This window comes from Falco punctatus, assembly GCF_963210335.1.
Source record: "Falco punctatus genome assembly, chromosome: 3".
NCBI lineage: Eukaryota > Metazoa > Chordata > Aves > Falconiformes > Falconidae > Falco > Falco punctatus.
Window position 1 is genome coordinate 68,475,890 of NC_137582.1, and position 17,180 is coordinate 68,493,069.

The window sequence follows — 17,180 nt, forward strand, 5'->3', positions numbered from 1 at the left end:
TTTGAGAACCAGGATTCTAGTTCAGGAAGAGTTGAACATCTCATGGCTGGTTCCCTGAAAGCTGTTAGTGTTTCATGTTCTAAATACGCTTCCAGAAACAAAGGTTAGGCTTCTCTGCCCAAGTTCAAGCATGTAGTAAATGACTTGATTACATGAAAAATATGGAAGCTAGTGCTCACTCACTCGGTGCTTATCACAGAGAGAGCTCTGTAACCAAGTACCTAGCAGTTGGTTTGAGTTTTAGACGTCTTAAGTTTAGACGCCATGCTGAAAATGTAGCCTCGTATCTTTCATTGTGTCTGTCTTTCTGCTGTGATTTTAATTTGCTGTATTGCTTCTTTTTTTTACTTGAGTCTTTTAACTTGTGTGTAAAAGACTAATAATAACTCTTTTCTTTTATAGGTACTAAGCCAAATGACCTACAATTGATAATATCAATGTTAAGCATGGATGGGGCGGAAAATAAGAAGAGGGATGATGTTGATGAGAGTTTACAAACTGAGTTGACAGAAGATTGCCAGAGAAACACAGCAGGAGAAAATGCTGGATGTGACTCTTCATTTCAGCAGAAAACAAGGCTTATGTCAGATGAAGTGGTCAAGGGCCTTGAAAAGAAAAGAAAAGAGAATGACACGAACAAAAGAGCACTGTCAGAATCACCAAACCTGGATGCTGTTGAAGTAGGCAAGCCTGAAAATGAATCACCAAACCTGGATGCTGTTGAAGTAGGCAAGCCTGAAAATGTCTCCAGAAAAAGAAAGTGGAGTTCTTCAGAAGACATGAAAGATACTGAAAGGAAATTGCACAAAATCATAGCTGAAGAAGCAAGTAGTGTGATAGCTGGAGCTGTAAAGAAGGAAGGATTTGCTGGTTGTCTTGATGATGATATATTTAATGCAAATTTCCTGTGCCTACATTGTGATTTCAAATGTGCTGATGGTGCCATATTGAAAATTCACAAGGAAAATAAACATTCACAAGAGGAGCCAGCTGCTGTTCCTGATAACTTACCATCTTCAGAAGAAAGCAGTGTTGGCTATACAGTTGGAAACACAGAGAAAGACCTTAAAGGCAAAATAAGTGATCTCTGTTTACCTTCCTGCTCTGATATAGAAAAACATAAACGAGAAAGCCCCTCTAAACAATCCAAAGAGCAAACATGCCCTCACTGTAGTTGCACAGCTGAATGTAGTTCAACATTACATACACATGTTAAACAAGACCATGAGAAATCCAAGATATTTTCTTGTGATCTTTGTGGTTTTCAGAGTGCTGAAGAAAATCTCCTAAATTCTCATTTCCTTGGCAAGACGCACCTTCGACGCCAAAATCTTGCTGCACGGGGAGGACTTGTACAGATATTGACAAAAAAATCATTTAAAACCCAACAATCTACTGCAACCAAAGAAAGGAATGTCAGAGCAAAACCTGCGACCAGCAAATTAAGGGCAAGAACTGTTGATGCAAAAGAATTAAGTGTTTGCAGTGCACCAAAAGGCTCAAAAGTAAGCTTGTCTAAACAAAACGATTGCACTGAACTTGTTGAAAAGATACCATCTTCAAATGTTCCCACTCAAAAAGACGATACTGTGACCGAAGAAGCGTTGCTTTCTTCCAGTGTACAAGGAAATTGTGAAGTTTGTACTGAAAAACTAGAAATACCAGGACCCTCAGAAAATATCTTGAAGAAAACAGAACTACCTCCAACTACCAAAAAGCTAGTTAGAAGTTTAAACACGACAAGGAGATTTGATAGACGAGAACATAAAAGAAATGTTGTCTTGTTAAGATCTTCATTTGGACAAAGTAGGTCTTTTAGATTAAAAAGGCAGGTTAAAAGAAGGTACAGCTTGTTGGGTAAGAGAGGCAAGTCTGAAATTCTGAGAGTACACATGAAGCATATCTCCAGCACACAGCTTGAACCTGTTGATTCAAGCCCTATGTCACATACAGAATTAGAAGCAGATGCTGAAAGTAATTATAATACTCCTTCAGAAATTCAAGATCTTACTGAAGATAAGCCAAATACCCTTTCTTCAAGCACTACAGATACTAAAGATTCTGATGTTAAACTTACTGCTGATCATGGTCTTCTTCATACTTGCATTAACTGTGGTTATGTTTTTCAGAACAGAAGAAGTTTGGAAATTCATGTTGCAAAGCTTCATACAAAAAGGATCCAGTTTCATTGTCAGATGTGTAGTTATTCCTCTGGAGTCAGGGAAGACATGAAGCAACACTGTCAGGACAGTAAACACCAGATGGGTGGTTGTAGCTTTAATTGTCAGCTCTGTTCATTTGCCAGCCTGAATGTGATTGGCCTTCGAAGTCATATGAGTGAAGTACATAATATGTCCCATAGCTGTCCAACTTGCATTCTCTTTTTTCATGTAGAAGAAGACCTGATAAATCATCAAAAAAATGAGAAACATGATGGTTCATTATTTCAGCAAGCTACTCCATTGAGTAACTGTGATCAGACGTTGCAAGTGATAACTTATGCTGACCCAGTATCAAACAATAGTCAAAATCTTGAGAAGGAAGTGGAAGCACCAATGAAAGCAAAAACTCCAGAATCTTCATTCATAAATCACAGAAATGAGCTAAAGCATTCTGTTCTGAATAAAACCCAGTTTCAATGTAAAAAGTGTTTTTATAAGACGAGATCTTCCACAGTTCTTACAAGGCACATAAAACTCCGACATGCACAGGAGTATCACTTCCTTTGCAAAGCATGTAATCTCTACTCATTGAGTAAGGAAGGAATGGAGAAGCATATCAAAAGAAGCAAGCACCTAGAAAATGCCAGGAAAAACAACATTGGACTACGTTTTGAAGAATGTATTGAAAAGGTTTGTGTTGGTGTTGGTGGTATTAAAACAGTGGTGGATCCTTCAGTTTCTGGGAGTGGGAATATAGAATTAGATAAAGAAATTATACAAGTTTCATCCTCTTCTGTGGAAAACATACCGAGAAATAAGGAATTTGTTCCACTTGATCAAAGGATTGGTGAAAATGAATTGGTTTTAGCTAATGCACCCAAAAGAGGAAAACCCAAAGGCACTATTTCTAGGACATGTACTCATTGTGGTCTTTTGGCCTCCAGTGTCACAAATTTGACTGTTCACATCAGACGAAAGCACAGTCATCAGTACAGCTATTTGTGTAAGATTTGCAATTACTACACTGTAACCAAAGGAGATATGGAACGCCATTGTGCAACCAAAAAACACAAAAGTCGTGTTGAAATAGAAGGACGGGGAAAACAGAACTCGGAGATCATCGTTAGCTCTGAAGGAGGTAATTCTGAATCCATGAACAAGAAGGTTAATAGCCCCATGACTGCCTTCTGTGAACATGTTGAGGATGGTAGCCAGTCATCAGATTTGGAAAACTCTGTCTTAGACAATCAGGAAGTTGAGCAAGGAGATGCAGAACTAAAAATTGTAAATGCCAATAGGCTGCCAGATTTAGAGCATACTAGCAATCCATTAAATATAAACCAACATATATTTCTGGAACCAGCAAGGGTTACTCCAGATGGTGACCCATGTTTCCAGAGAAGAGCAATGGGTGCAAATGACAACAAGTGCATACACTGCAGCTTCATTGCTCATTCTTCATCTTCTTTAGAGCTGCATGTGAAACGAAAACATACAAAACAATTTGAATACTACTGCATGGCTTGTGACTACTATGCTGTTACTCGCAGAGAGATGATTAGGCATGCAGCGACAGAGAAGCATAAAATTAGAAGAGAATCTTATGTTTATTCTTCTTCTGGAGAGGAAGCAAGCACAGCAAATACCACTAAAGAAGGCACTGCTTTTTCTGGAGAGGAGCACCATCCCAGTGCAGGAGAATTGAAAACTGGTTTGGGTGAAACAAAATGTGCCAATGATGCAGCAGAAGGTGATCATATGAGTAAAAGCTTAACTGAGTGTACTGTATTAGATGAAACTGCATCTCCAGGAATGCCTAAAAGCAGCAGTTGCCAAAATGCAGTAGAAGGTGAACTTGAAGAGGAGTCTAAAAATGGAGGAGAAAACTTTTTTTGTGAAGGATTCCAGCAAACTCTTCAGAAAGATAAAGGTGTTAAACTTGACAAGGAAGCATCAGTTAAAGAAACAGGTACTTACAAGTTGCAGCAAAGTAGGCATGGGCAGGAGCTGCTCAACTCGGCTGATGATTGCACTGCAGAAAATCAAAATAGATCAAGCAACACAAACCTGAATTCAGGAAAAGGCGAGGAAAACTTGGATGCAAATAGAGAAAACCCCGAAGTAGAGTGCAGAAACACATCTATTTTCAAAAAAATATCACTGAAAAAAAATAACCCACTTGTGCTAACTCTTCCAGAAACAAGTAGTGCAGTAGAGCAATCGAATTTTACTGGAAACATTGGAGAAACGGTACAAAATATACATAGTTTAGAGGGTGACAGAAGTTTGAAAGAGGATCCTACTGGGGAGGAGGAAGAAGCCCTTGTGGAAGCACAACATGAAGTAGAAGTAACTATAAATAACAGTGTTTGGGAGGCAGATGGCTCAACAGCTGAGGGCATGGAAGGAAGTAGTGATGAGGCTTTAGGAACAGTTATCAGTGCTGATGATAAAGGAAAGGCAATGCAAAATTTTGGCAAGTTTGATTCTTCTATAGTGAGGTTAAAAAGCCATCAAGATGGGGAGGCCACTGACCATTCTGCTGAAGGACAGATGTCAGGTGGAGTGAAAGCTAGTGAGCTTACCATGAAAGCAGAGCTTTCCCCAAGTGGTGGGAAAAAGAAGAAGTCAGAAGGAATTTCCCTTGGGGAGTCGACACGTATTCGCTGCGATGACTGTGGTTTTCTAGCAGATGGTTTGAGCGGACTAAATGTTCACATAGCCATGAAACATCCTTCAAAAGAAAAACATTTTCATTGTTTACTCTGTGGAAAATCATTTTACACAGAGAGCAACCTTCACCAGCACTTGGCCAGTGCCGGGCACATGCGCAATGAGCAGGCAAGCGTGGAGGAGCTGCCTGAAGGAGGTGCTACCTTTAAGTGTGTGAAGTGCACGGAGCCCTTTGATTCAGAGCAGAGCTTGTTTCTCCACATCAAAGAGCAACACGAAGAGCTCTTGCGGGAAGTGAATAAGTACATTGTGGAAGACACTGAGCAAATAAACAGGGAGAGGGAAGAGAACCAAGGCAATGTCTGCAAGTATTGTGGGAAGATGTGTAGAAGTAGCAATTCCATGGCCTTCCTAGCTCACATCCGTACCCATACAGGTATGGAAATGCAGTCTTTGCAAGTGGTCTCTTTCAAACAGAGTGAATTATACCATTGGTCTTTTTCTGCTTGTTAATCTCTTTAACATTTCTTATGAACTGGCATTCATGTTGCCTGATGAGCCCCCAGTGAAATTCAAAATTACCTAAAGGGGTGTGAAAATACAGTGATCAAAGGGCAGAGAATGTAAGAACATTTTAAGCGCAGTCACCCTGCTTTTTGTTTCATATAGAGAAATTTCCTTCCCTTTAATCTAAATTGTAACCACTAATTGGTTCTTAAATTTATATAATGAAGCAGTGGTGGTTTGAGAGAACAATTAGCTGTTCTAACTTCCTCCTCCTTGCAGTTGTTTAATATCCAAATTGTTTATTTCATTTTAATTCAGTTCCACTTTCAGCATTACATAATGCTTCAGGATAGACATTTTATATTAGATCATTCCTAAATAAGAAACAGCAAGAGGTTTTTATAGAAATAAGCTATGGGAATTGGAATTGGTCAGCCTTTTTGGAAGGTAGTGTGTAATGCTGTTATGATGCAGAGGGATGTAGCATCTGATTTAGTTTCTGTGCTGATCACACTTTCAATTCATTTTTATGTTTAATTTTAAGTGGAAAATTTAAAAACATTTTTGTAGAAAAATGCATAAGCTGCAGTTCTAAATTTATGTAAAAATTCACTGTGATGTTTCTATAAACCTGCCATACATTCTTTATTTTAAATAGACAGCTTTTCTAAATCACTGAGCTCTGCTTAGACAAGTGGTGTCTCCATGGTTGAATTTATGAGTGGATTTGAATAATAAATTCACATTTCATTGAACATATTTTCATTAAAACTGTAAGGTTTATTTTACTGTACTTTTAAATAATGGCTTATTATGGAAGCTATAGTTTAAATTCATGCAGTATTTGAAACTTAGTGCATGGTTACAAGGAAGAGAACAAAAAGGTAAGAAAAAAGAAACATAAAAAAATGGTAATTCCTGGCATAATCCTAAAATAGTTTTGTAAGGTTTTTTTATGAAAAGCCAAGGGCATGACTGGACAACAAAGTTTAAAATTAATCTTGGGGAACATGGACATTGTATTTCAAACCTTTCAAAGTATTTTACTATAACCGCAGTATTCATGTATGCCAATAAGTCACATACTTAATACTTTCAGCATTACTTCTGTCCTGTCAATAACGTAGTTATCTGTATAGCTTCTGCTAATATCCAACTCTGAATGCAGTGTTAAGTCTTACAGAGGGACGCTCGTGTTCACATGGTCAGAACAGTTGTATAAGCCCTTAATATGCCCTCTTACGGCAGATAAAACTGAATAAAACTAAGGGGGAGGATGCTAATGGAGCTCTCTTTAGAATTCTTTATGCAACTGTCTGGTCAAGACATGTTGCTTATAATTGATGTGTCCATTACTTGAATTCTCTTGTAATTATAGTCAATAAGTCTTGTAAATGTGTTAAAGCTCACTAAAAGCATACAAATTCAAGAACAGAGTAAGGCTAATAATTTAAAATAATCAATGTAGGCATTTCAGCACTTAATTTCCCTTGTGTGTTGATAGCTGATCATTCTTAATCCATTAAGATTTATTTAGTCGTTTACAATGCAAAATAGGTTTGCACTGGTCACTTGTGCCATTTGAAAATGTCCACCAGGTTAAGTGCAGAATGTAGTCCATTAGTCTTCCTTGACTATATGTATTAATTGCATTTAAAATCAAGTTAATGTGGATGTGAAAGTGAGGTAACTATCAATATATGACAAAGCAACCCTACTTACATAAGTTACATCATTGATTGTAACATTTAGTAAAAGTTAGTGTACTTTTTAACATCTTGTGTGTAGGTCTTATCATGAAGTATATTTTTATTGTGCTTTTGGATGGCCCTAAATATGCAAAGCAGTAAAAGGATACGTTTCATTTTGCAAGTCATTTTTTGGTGGTGCATATGGAGGAATTATAGAAGGGTTACAGCTTAGAGTTTTATCTGCCCTCTTTCTCATGGCACCTTTATATGCAATGCTTTTCTTATGCTTTGCTTATTCACATAAATAGTAATGCGGATACTTTTATTAATAGTTAATGGGAAGAAGGCTTTCTCTTCCAATCCCTATTTTCATACTTGTGATATTTTTTCTTACAGAACCTTTTCTTCCATCCCATATCACAATGAATACAGTTGAATAAGAAACAAATATTTTTGGGTTATTGGGAGGGGTAGCAGAGGGAACTGACCTACTCCACCAAGTGAATATACGGTGGCTTATAATATTGGTGAGGCAAAGCAGGGTATTTCTAGCTTCTCATCTGTTCTAGGGTAACACCAGGTACATAATAGGAGCAGAGCTGCACGTTTTCCCATTCATTGTTCTGATTATGTGCTTTTTAAAAAATCTTCAGCATCCAGATGTGCATATATATGTCTATATATGTATGTATGTGTAACCATATCCAACTCCTTGCCTTTTTTTTATTGAGTAACTGGTGATCGTTCAGTGTGGGGGTGGGAAGGGAAAGTTGTAGATACAACTACTGATTTCCATTAATAGAAAAATAATGTTTCAAAATACCGTTAAATAACGTAGGAGATTTTCACATTGCAAATGAAAGGGAAGCTTTGCTAGAGAGGAGATAACAAGTAAGTCCATCACATGTTGACAAGTGAAAATGAGGAAGTGTAAAGAAAAATAAAAGTAGTAGAGGTGGAAGACTTTTTAGTTTGCAGTTGATGGAGGTCCCATAAACTTAATTAACAATCAACATCTGAGGAAAAATCACCTGCAACCACATCATCTTTGTTTCATTTCTCATCAGATTTCTCAGTTAATGGAAGGTTTGCTCAATGTGGTATCTTACTCCCCATGTCCTAAACACAGGAGGAAATGGTATGATGGTGTTTCATGCAGCTCTGCTCACTTTGCATTGGGCCTGAGCTAGGGACGCAGCTATACTTGCAGGTGCAGATGGTGTTGCCTTTGGCTGGCTTAAAGATAAAGCAGTGATTTTTTTCTTATAGTTTTGGGTCTCAATTGTCTTAATGTAAAATAAGGACTTTGATCTCCAGTCTTTTTGCTGTTCACTAGCATGGTTTGTGTCTGTCCGACCTGAACTGTAAAATTTGGTCTATTTTCAATTTGATGGTGTTTTTTGTTTCTTTTTTTCTTTTTCCAGTTCTCTTGTTAAGGGCCTAATTGTTTATTGCTAACATCAGAAAATGTACACTTTGTGTCCAAGCTATAACTTGTGGGTAAAGTAACTTTTTACCCTCCCCCCTTTTTTTTTTAACTCATTTGATTGGAAAGATGATATATTGAGAGTATTTTTATCATTTTTCTGGGAACTAAAAGCCAAGTATGAATTCAATGGTATCATGTTTAACACAGCATATCAGAACTGTTAAGGTTTGTGACGATACAAGTATGGCTAAGAAGTGGTTAATTGCTTCAGCATTGTTTCAGATCGCCTTATGGCAAATACAGATATTTTGCCCCATTAGTTTAACTCTTCGTGCAATGTCTTAAGTATAAAATTTTGGGGTTTTTGATCCAAGAACATACTGGAACAAATTTGGCACCAGCAGCCTAAAATTGAGTTGCGCTGCCTTTGTTTCAGGTGATAAGTACTAGCTGCAGCCTGCCAGCGCTTGAATTTTCATGGAGTTTAAATGGAGATATTAACAGGTATTCAGCTCTGGGTCTGAGAAAGAAATAAAAAACCCTCAAGGCCTCAGTGATTTTTGGATGAGAGCAGTCAACAGAATAATACGTTTCTGTATTGTCAGGACACCGTAGCTACGATTGGTCTGAACTTGAGTTCTTCACAAAGGAGTCACATAAATGGAAAACAGCAAAGGTCTTGTATGGAAACACTGTGGGACACCTGCAGTAAGAGAATGAGGAACAAATCTACAATTTAACCAGCAGGAGAGAAACTAGGGGAACACAGGATTGAATCCACATGGTATTTGAATTGTATGACAAAAAAAGAGCAGTATAAACACCAACAGATTTCAAAAATCCTCTGCAGTGTGGCCTTGATGTTATTAATTGTGCAATTAGTCTTGAAGATTAAGTTAAAACATCATCTTTTTATACTTTTTTATTTAATGCAAAGTTAGACTTCTTTTATTTGCATGGGGTCTCTTTATAGAATGCAGTGTTGATTTGAAATGTCACCAAATTAATGATTAATTTAGTTTTATCAGGATCATTTAAATAAACTGGGGTTTTTTTCAGTGTGATTGATAGAATGTGATTGCTGTTAGCTGCAGTCTCAACCTGCTTTTGACATTTAAACATATAAAGCTGACTAGATATAACCATTCAGGTGCTAAATATATTTTACATCTACTTCCAACAGTAGAAATGGAAGTATTAAGAGATCTGGCTTCATTGTCATTGAACTGTGAAATATTCAACCTTGTCTGCCCGTGCTTAGTACTGTTGACTTTTTTATTTCAGTTAGAAGATTAAAATTAAATGCTTCATTTTTTGTCAGCTTTTGGGAATTAAATTGAAATTTAAGACTCTAAAATTTTCTACTAAGATCCTCAATTTCATCAATGGATTCTTGGAGGATATTCTGTTTTCAAGGGCAAAGCAAAAAGGTTCATTGATCAAGTATGATATAGTGCAACATTTTTCTTATCAGAGCTCTTTATGTATATTTATTAAAGATCACATATTTCATATTATGCTTAACTGTATTGGAAGAAGTACTTCACAAAACATATACTAAACATAATATGGAGACTCTGTGACCATATTGTACTTACTTTTAACTGCAGTTCTATCATTTTGATTTATTGATTTAAGGATTTAATGGTCAGAAAATTGGAAAGTACTACAGCATGCTTTAGAATGGTGTTGCTGTGTAATAACATGGGGACTGACATATGCCCAATTTAACTATTTCAGTAAAAAAAAAATGGTTTTTCCACCCTCAAGAATAGATTGCTGTTAATTAAGATAGACAAATAATTTGACTTTTTGCTGAACTGATGTGGTACAAGAAATAGGCTGGTACTTTCTCCTTGGAGAAATAATTTCAGGGTTCTTTGGTCTGCAGTAGACATTTAATATTAAAGTTTGTTCTTGAAATAAATAATAGCCAAAATGTCAATACTTCTGGTTTGCAGAATAATCATAAATTCTTGACCATAAAACAGTCATAAAGGCATAATATTTTATCCACTGTATATTCATACATTGCATGTCATTACAGTAGCTAGGTGATGAATCATTTTCTGTGTGTGACAGAACAAATCTGAAATACCAGTGCTAATGTGAAATCTACTCAAAGTCGGAAGACTTGTAAAATTACTTTACTTTAAATATACTTGCTTAAAAACCAAGTACGTTTTGCAGTTTATCTTATTTCAAGCCACCTTAAGACCATTACCTGAGGTTCAGCATTTGGAAACAGAGAAAGGTGTAGAACAACTTTTGCTGTCTTGTTGAAAGGTTATCTACCTACTATATTGTCTTCCAAATTTAATGCTTTTTGGTTTTTTTAAATAATAATGAAAAAGAGTAATTTATTATTAAAAGTTAAGAGTACAGTTTCCATGATCTTGAACTTAAGGAAACTTTAATGAGTAATGTATAGTATATACTGTCTGTGTCCTGGGAGTTATAAATTTCTGTACGAGATACCTTTTCTGTTAGGCAAAAATCTCAAACAGGTTAAATGTTGGATAGGCTTTTTTAAAGGTTATTTTTTTCCAGGATTTTTTATTTCTTTAACCGTGGGTGATACATTATTCTAATTCAACTCATATCTTATGCTAAATTTTACTTAGGATCAAAGCCATTCAAGTGCAAGATATGCCATTTTGCAACAGCTCAGCTCGGAGATGCCAGAAACCATGTCAAGAGGCACCTTGGGATGAGGGAATACAAGTGTCATGTCTGTGGGTGAGTAAATTGAAACAGTCTCCAACATGGTTAACCAGGAGAAGAGTGCAGGATATGCATTGTTTCAGATTTGAAAACTGTGATGTGAGCAAGAGTGGCTAAAATTATGCATGCATATCCTCCTTTCCATTGTTATGGTAAATTCCTTAAATACAGTTATGACATTCTTTTCCCACTTCTAATCCTGCACTGAAGATGAGCAATTTTATGGGCTACAAGGTCAATTTGAACCTGTAATCTGTAAATTGACTAAATTATAGGATGTTCATTCACATTGCCAGGGAGAACTGTAAATTCCATTTAAAGACATAAAAAATATATAATATAGACTTTACTGTGTGGGGTTTTTTCTTTTGCTATACTGTTATAATTTTAGTACCATTAACAGATTTCTGGACTCCATTAGGGTTTTCATTCTTTACGAAAACAAAACAGAAGAATGATTTTCCAACAAACGGATCTAAAATATTGCAGGCATAAGACTTTAAAAATAAATTGAAGTCTTTTATGTATGCTTGTGTTCTTGTTTGTTACCCAAAAAATCTTGTTTTTCTTTTTTACTTAATCGTTATTTCCTCAGAAGGATTGTTCATAATGTTTAATTGTCCTTCAAATGTGTTGCATTTAATAGGAGGCATTGAGACTCCTTAATGCAAAACTAATTAATTTAGCAGAAATGTTTAAAAGGTTTTAAAATGCCATGGCATATATGGTACATCATAGGACATTCAAAGTTGGATTTTAATACCCTAGTTCTGATTAAAAATATATTTTAATGTTATTATGCTGGAGAAATTAACTAATATATGCATCATATAAAAACATTTTACTCAAACCTATGTAACCTGCTATAGCAGCCTTATGGCTAATGTGTAGAACAGCACAGGTTCAATTAGATGATGCAGTGCACACATGAATGGTGTGGTGTGATGTTGGGGATAATATTCAGCAGGAGTGGGTTTTTTTTTCGCCTTAGTATACTGATCTACTGCAGGACAAAGTGAGTTACACATTTTAAAGGACAAGCGAATGTTAAGCTGAATATGCAGCTGAGTGATTTTCACTGATTCATCTCTGTTTTTCAAATAATCTTGCATGCAGCATTATGAGATACTTTGGATGTTTTTACTCACTTAAGAAAATTAATTGCTGACTTCTTGAAACAAGAAATAAAAATGTATGAGCCTAATTCTTAAGTCTACTGAATATCGGTAGTGGAATAACTTGTGCTACTCTCTATTTTGCAGCATGTTTAAAATGAATGTTAAGCTTGGTAGGCTATTTTATATTTGAAAAATCTTCTTTACTATCTGCTATATGAATTGTCAAGAATTTGGCATGGAAGATAGTTAACAACTACAGAGACATAAGACCGTTTAGCTAAGGCTAAACTCTGTTCCTTACAAGTTGTCAACAAACTTGACAATAGTTCTTTGTTCAATTACCTTAACTTAAACTGAAAAAATATATTATTTAACTATGTTAATTGTGAGAGGAAAAGTAAAAAAATCTCAAAATAGCTAATACCGTATCTTTTATAAAAAGAGAATTAAAATTATTAAGCGCTACCTCATTTTTTCAAAAACTCATTCCTTCACTTCAGGATTGACATGTTCTTAGAATCTGCCTCAGAAATTACACAATTGTCAGTTGCAATTCATGATGGGTATGCAAGAGAGAGACAAAATGTGTGAATGATTTAAACTGTGGACTTGAATGTTAGTCACTTTGCTAAACTGATTGCTTACTGTATGTTGCTGACACGTCATACCTGGTAGCCAAGCAGGTACTTGTTTTCCGTTTGTGTGTCGTATTGTGTTGCTAATTTTCATCAACAACTTGAAGCTGTGCAATTTAGATATGGCAAAACAGTTAATGGAAGTGACATATAGCACAATACCCTGTGCTTACAAAAATCTGATTTGTGTACCTGGTTAAATAATCATCACATTTCACTTAATGTGCACCAAAAGTGTATTTTAAGAATTATATATTAACACTGATTTAATTGGAAAAGATGTTTTTGTACTGTAGCTAACAGTCCTGAAGAATTGAGCAGGATTTGAAGAAGGAGGAATGACCAGAGCAGTTTGAACCGTAGTCCAAATAATGAATATGCCATCCTTATATGTGGAAGAAGAGAAGAAAGTGTAATAGCTTGTGCTGTATTTCTGCTATTTTAATTGAAAGGATTGGGTACTGTAGGTTAAAAAAATAAAGTAGCAACATAAAAAAAAATAAATTGCTAGGATTGGCTATCGGATTAGTGGCACTATAGAGCATTGGTACATTAACACCACTGACAATGTCAATTCATTATCATTGATGGCTAAATAATCTTAGAAATGCTCAGTGGACCTATTAGTTCCTGAACATAAGCAGCTCATGCTGCATTTCTTCATTAGCTTTAATTGCTATAAATTTTACCTTTTTAAAAATCATGCTTTAAAAGGTGAAGTGATCTTTCAGGAACATTAACTCTGTAATTTTGTCACAAACAGAAGGTCCTGCACTATGTTTTCTTTTCTACAGTAGTTAATATTCTATCCTCTGACTTTTAGATTCATAGTAATAAGCCCTCTGCTAGTTGCAAGGATAAATTGCGTTTCAAAAGCTTTTGAATCTGCTTGGGCACTTTTTAAAGGTGAAATGTCAGTGCAACATCGTGGTCTAGTGTGGTCTCAAAATACCACCTTTTTTTTTTTTTTAAAGACAAAAATTATCTGGAAATTTTTGTCTTAAAAAAAAAAAGCAAAAAAGCTGTATCTGTGTTGTTGTTTTAGGGAGGGTTTGCTGTGTCTTAATATTTCAAATGATCCTCATATTTACATGATACAAAGTACACAGTATATAATTCACTTAGTTGTTGAAAAAGGCAGTAATTTTGCTGTGTTGTTTTATTTTTTTTTAATTGAAGTTCAGGATTTGTTTTTCTTCAGCTGCACAGCAGAAACTAGATGACACAGAAATTGGACACTGCTAATGTTTTAACATTTGGAATAAACAGTCTGCTACTCATTTCCTTATCGCAGATGTGTGTTAATTGTTTTCTTTTCCATACACAAAGCTATAAAATAGATCCCATTATTTCAGAGGTAGTATCTATTTTCTGTGGGTAGCAAACTGCTGCATATTTGAATTTAATTTTTGAAAGTCTGGATCCGAAATTGGCTGATATCCTGGGTTAGATGAGCAAATGTTGGTTGCCCAGCATTTAAAATTTTTGTTTCACTTGCCTGGTGAAATGCAGTGAAAAGGTTTATCATGCATTTTTCAAATTTTATGTCTCAGGTAGAACATGAAAAATACATTGTTCTGCACTTCAGATTTTGAACAGAATTTATTAATGTTTGATTTTAAAGTGCATCTACTATTCCTTTGCCTTTTTCTGGCCTTTGCTTTCAGAAACAGATTTTTTTGGGATGTAGTTACATGCTTCAAGTAAGAGTGGCGGCTGCTTTCTTTTTTTTTCTTTATGACTTTTTAAAAATCTGCTAAGGAGGATGGGTATAAGGTAGGTTTGGATTTTTAGGAAAATTTTCAGTATTTAAAACATGCACATAAACATTTATTGCTACCTACTTAAAAATTGAAAGGACATTTGTAACAATGTCTTTATTATGTTTATTCCATATAAAGCAGTCAAGTATTTTAAGGAATAAAAGTAAGTGTCTCTATACACAAAGGAATTTGGAGAGGGGTGGAAAAGGTTGGGTTTTTTTCTTTATTTTGCTGAAGTAGCTCGTTCTTGTGTTTTGGGTTTTTTGTGGTTTTTTTTGTTATTATTATTTATTGCTGGTTTATTTGCTTTGTTTTGGTCTTTTGGTGGATGAAGGTATTAGTCTTTTTCACTTTCTGCTCCTCAGTGCTCTATTTGCTTTGAAACTCCTTTTCCCAATTAAGTCTGGAGCTGTTATAATATGTTCTGCTAAATAAGTGTTTTGGTAAATTCAGTTATTTTTTAAAGCCTCATATCAACAAGCTTTTAAGAGAGTTATAGTGTCCCAAGCATGGAAATAACTTCACTTTTGCTGCTGCTTTAATGTAAAGAATAGTTCAGAGATCTTAATCTGTATAAAGTTCAGTATTTTAATGACACTGGTTGCTTTGAGAATGTCTAAAGAAAAATACGTGCCTTTATTGAGTGTAGTGGGTAATAGATCCTTGTACTTTGTAGACAAGAATGTGCTTTTACCAGCTGCATCAAAAAAATTGGTTGTACTCCTGTGTGTTGTGTTCTAAAAATTTTTAGATTTTCAGATTTTTTTTTGACTGATTACTGTTAATATCAGGCTACTTTTAGTGAAAGTCAGCTCTTAAGATTGCTTTTAGCAAGCAAAAAAGACTTATTCATAAGTCTATTGGTAGGAGCAGGAAAAACATATTTTCAAGGATGCCTTAATGTACTGTAATGTAAATTAATTATTTATACTTGTGCAGTTTGGGAAATTTAAATAGAAAGTTGCTACTCTAGTAAACTATTTTTGTGTGGTATTACCTAGTTTTTGTGCATTAGAAGGGATCTCTGTGTAGATGATTATAATGTCACTTTCTGACCTTTGCAGCTTGAATAATTGTAAATCATTGCTTCATAACGTGTCAGAGAATGTCTGTACTAGGGAATTAAATGGCAGAATATAATAGACCAAATTATTGCCTGTCATGTTTTCAACAACACAGTTAGTATTTGAGTTACACTTAATCATTACGTGCATTAGCAACTTCATTGGAATCCAGCTTCAGGCTGAGCATGAAATACATTACATTATTTAAACCTCTAATGGTAGAAGTCATTTATTTGTGTTGAAGTGTACAACATGCAGAGTTTCATAAAGCAAGGAACACTTGAGAGCTTAATTTATCCAAATCAAAGTCTAAATGCAGATAAACACAAGTGGCAAAAATTAGTAATTTTTATAGGCTGGAAATATTTAAAAATACATGGTTGTGGGTAATTGTAGGCAGCAGGAATAAATTAAAATCACTATTTTTAGTCAACGCTGAGAACTAAAACTGTTGTGTACCTAAATCATCAAATGCATCGTGAAACTGCATTTTTGAACGAACAATTAATTACAGACATCATACCTACATATGTGTCCAAACAAAAAATATGTATTTGGTTCAATTCTTTAGATTGGAGATAATTAAGTGCATGTGAAATGACTGTTCCAGATCCAGCTATTCTGAGTTTTTCTATCTGCATTTTGCCTGTTTGGTCCTATCATACACTTGTATCTACGTTTACTTCAGTAAAGAAAAATGAGGTGAACCTACCTAACAGCTTTCCAAACTTGCACATTAAATAAATCAATAAGAAAATACTAGAAAAATATATGGAGTAAGGTAACATACGTGTTACGTTATCTTGCCAATTTTTGTTCAGTTATCTATTACATTAGATTTGTGAACTGGCCTTCAGTACATGGTCTTTATTTCTACTACTTAAGAAAACTGCTTCAAATAGAAGCAATTTGCTTTTATTCAGAAAAGCTCCCGGCATCTTCAGACAACTGGTATGGATCCTGTGGTGTGTTGTGCAAGGCTCTTGTCCTGGAAGTCTGCCATGGAGTTGGCTGCAGCTACTGAGTGAGCAGGAGACTTGGGTACAGGTGGTGGCGGGACTCTTTTGTTGGAGACTGGTATTACAATTGATACAGAAAAGTCAGGACCAACTTTCTGACTTAACAAAATGTAGTTTTAGCAGCTTGTATGCTAAATTGGTTTATAGTAATGATTTAGTTGTACTTGCTGAAGAGACAAGGTACGTAAGGGACATACTTGTGAGAGTGGATGTTTGTATTTGTATTGGAGGTGGTTGGGGATTGAGACTAGCACCTGTGCTGCAGCACTTCCAAGTGGTAATTATCAAGATGCACAGCCGTGTGACTATCATATGTGCGGCAGGTGTAACTAGTGCTTTCACAGATGTGCATTTTTGATTTTTATTTTTTTACTTTACTGTAGATTGATTAATGT

General features: G+C 35.4%; 1 protein-coding gene across 3 annotated transcripts in view; it reads left to right on the top strand.

Annotated features, from left to right (window-relative positions):
* Positions 1-17,180, top strand: part of ZNF407 (zinc finger protein 407) — a 355,347-nt gene that overhangs the window by 31,331 nt on the left and 306,836 nt on the right. For 2 of the 3 annotated variants that reach the window (XM_080381215.1, XM_080381213.1), the window contains exons 2-3: positions 403-5,271; positions 11,087-11,201. In XM_080381215.1, the coding sequence (XP_080237341.1) occupies positions 438-5,271; positions 11,087-11,201 (4,949 nt within the window). In that variant the 5' untranslated portion in view covers positions 403-437. Of the gene's footprint in view, positions 1-67; positions 5,272-11,086; positions 11,202-17,180 lie in introns of those variants that run through there. The other variant, XM_080381214.1, reaches the window with a different exon arrangement.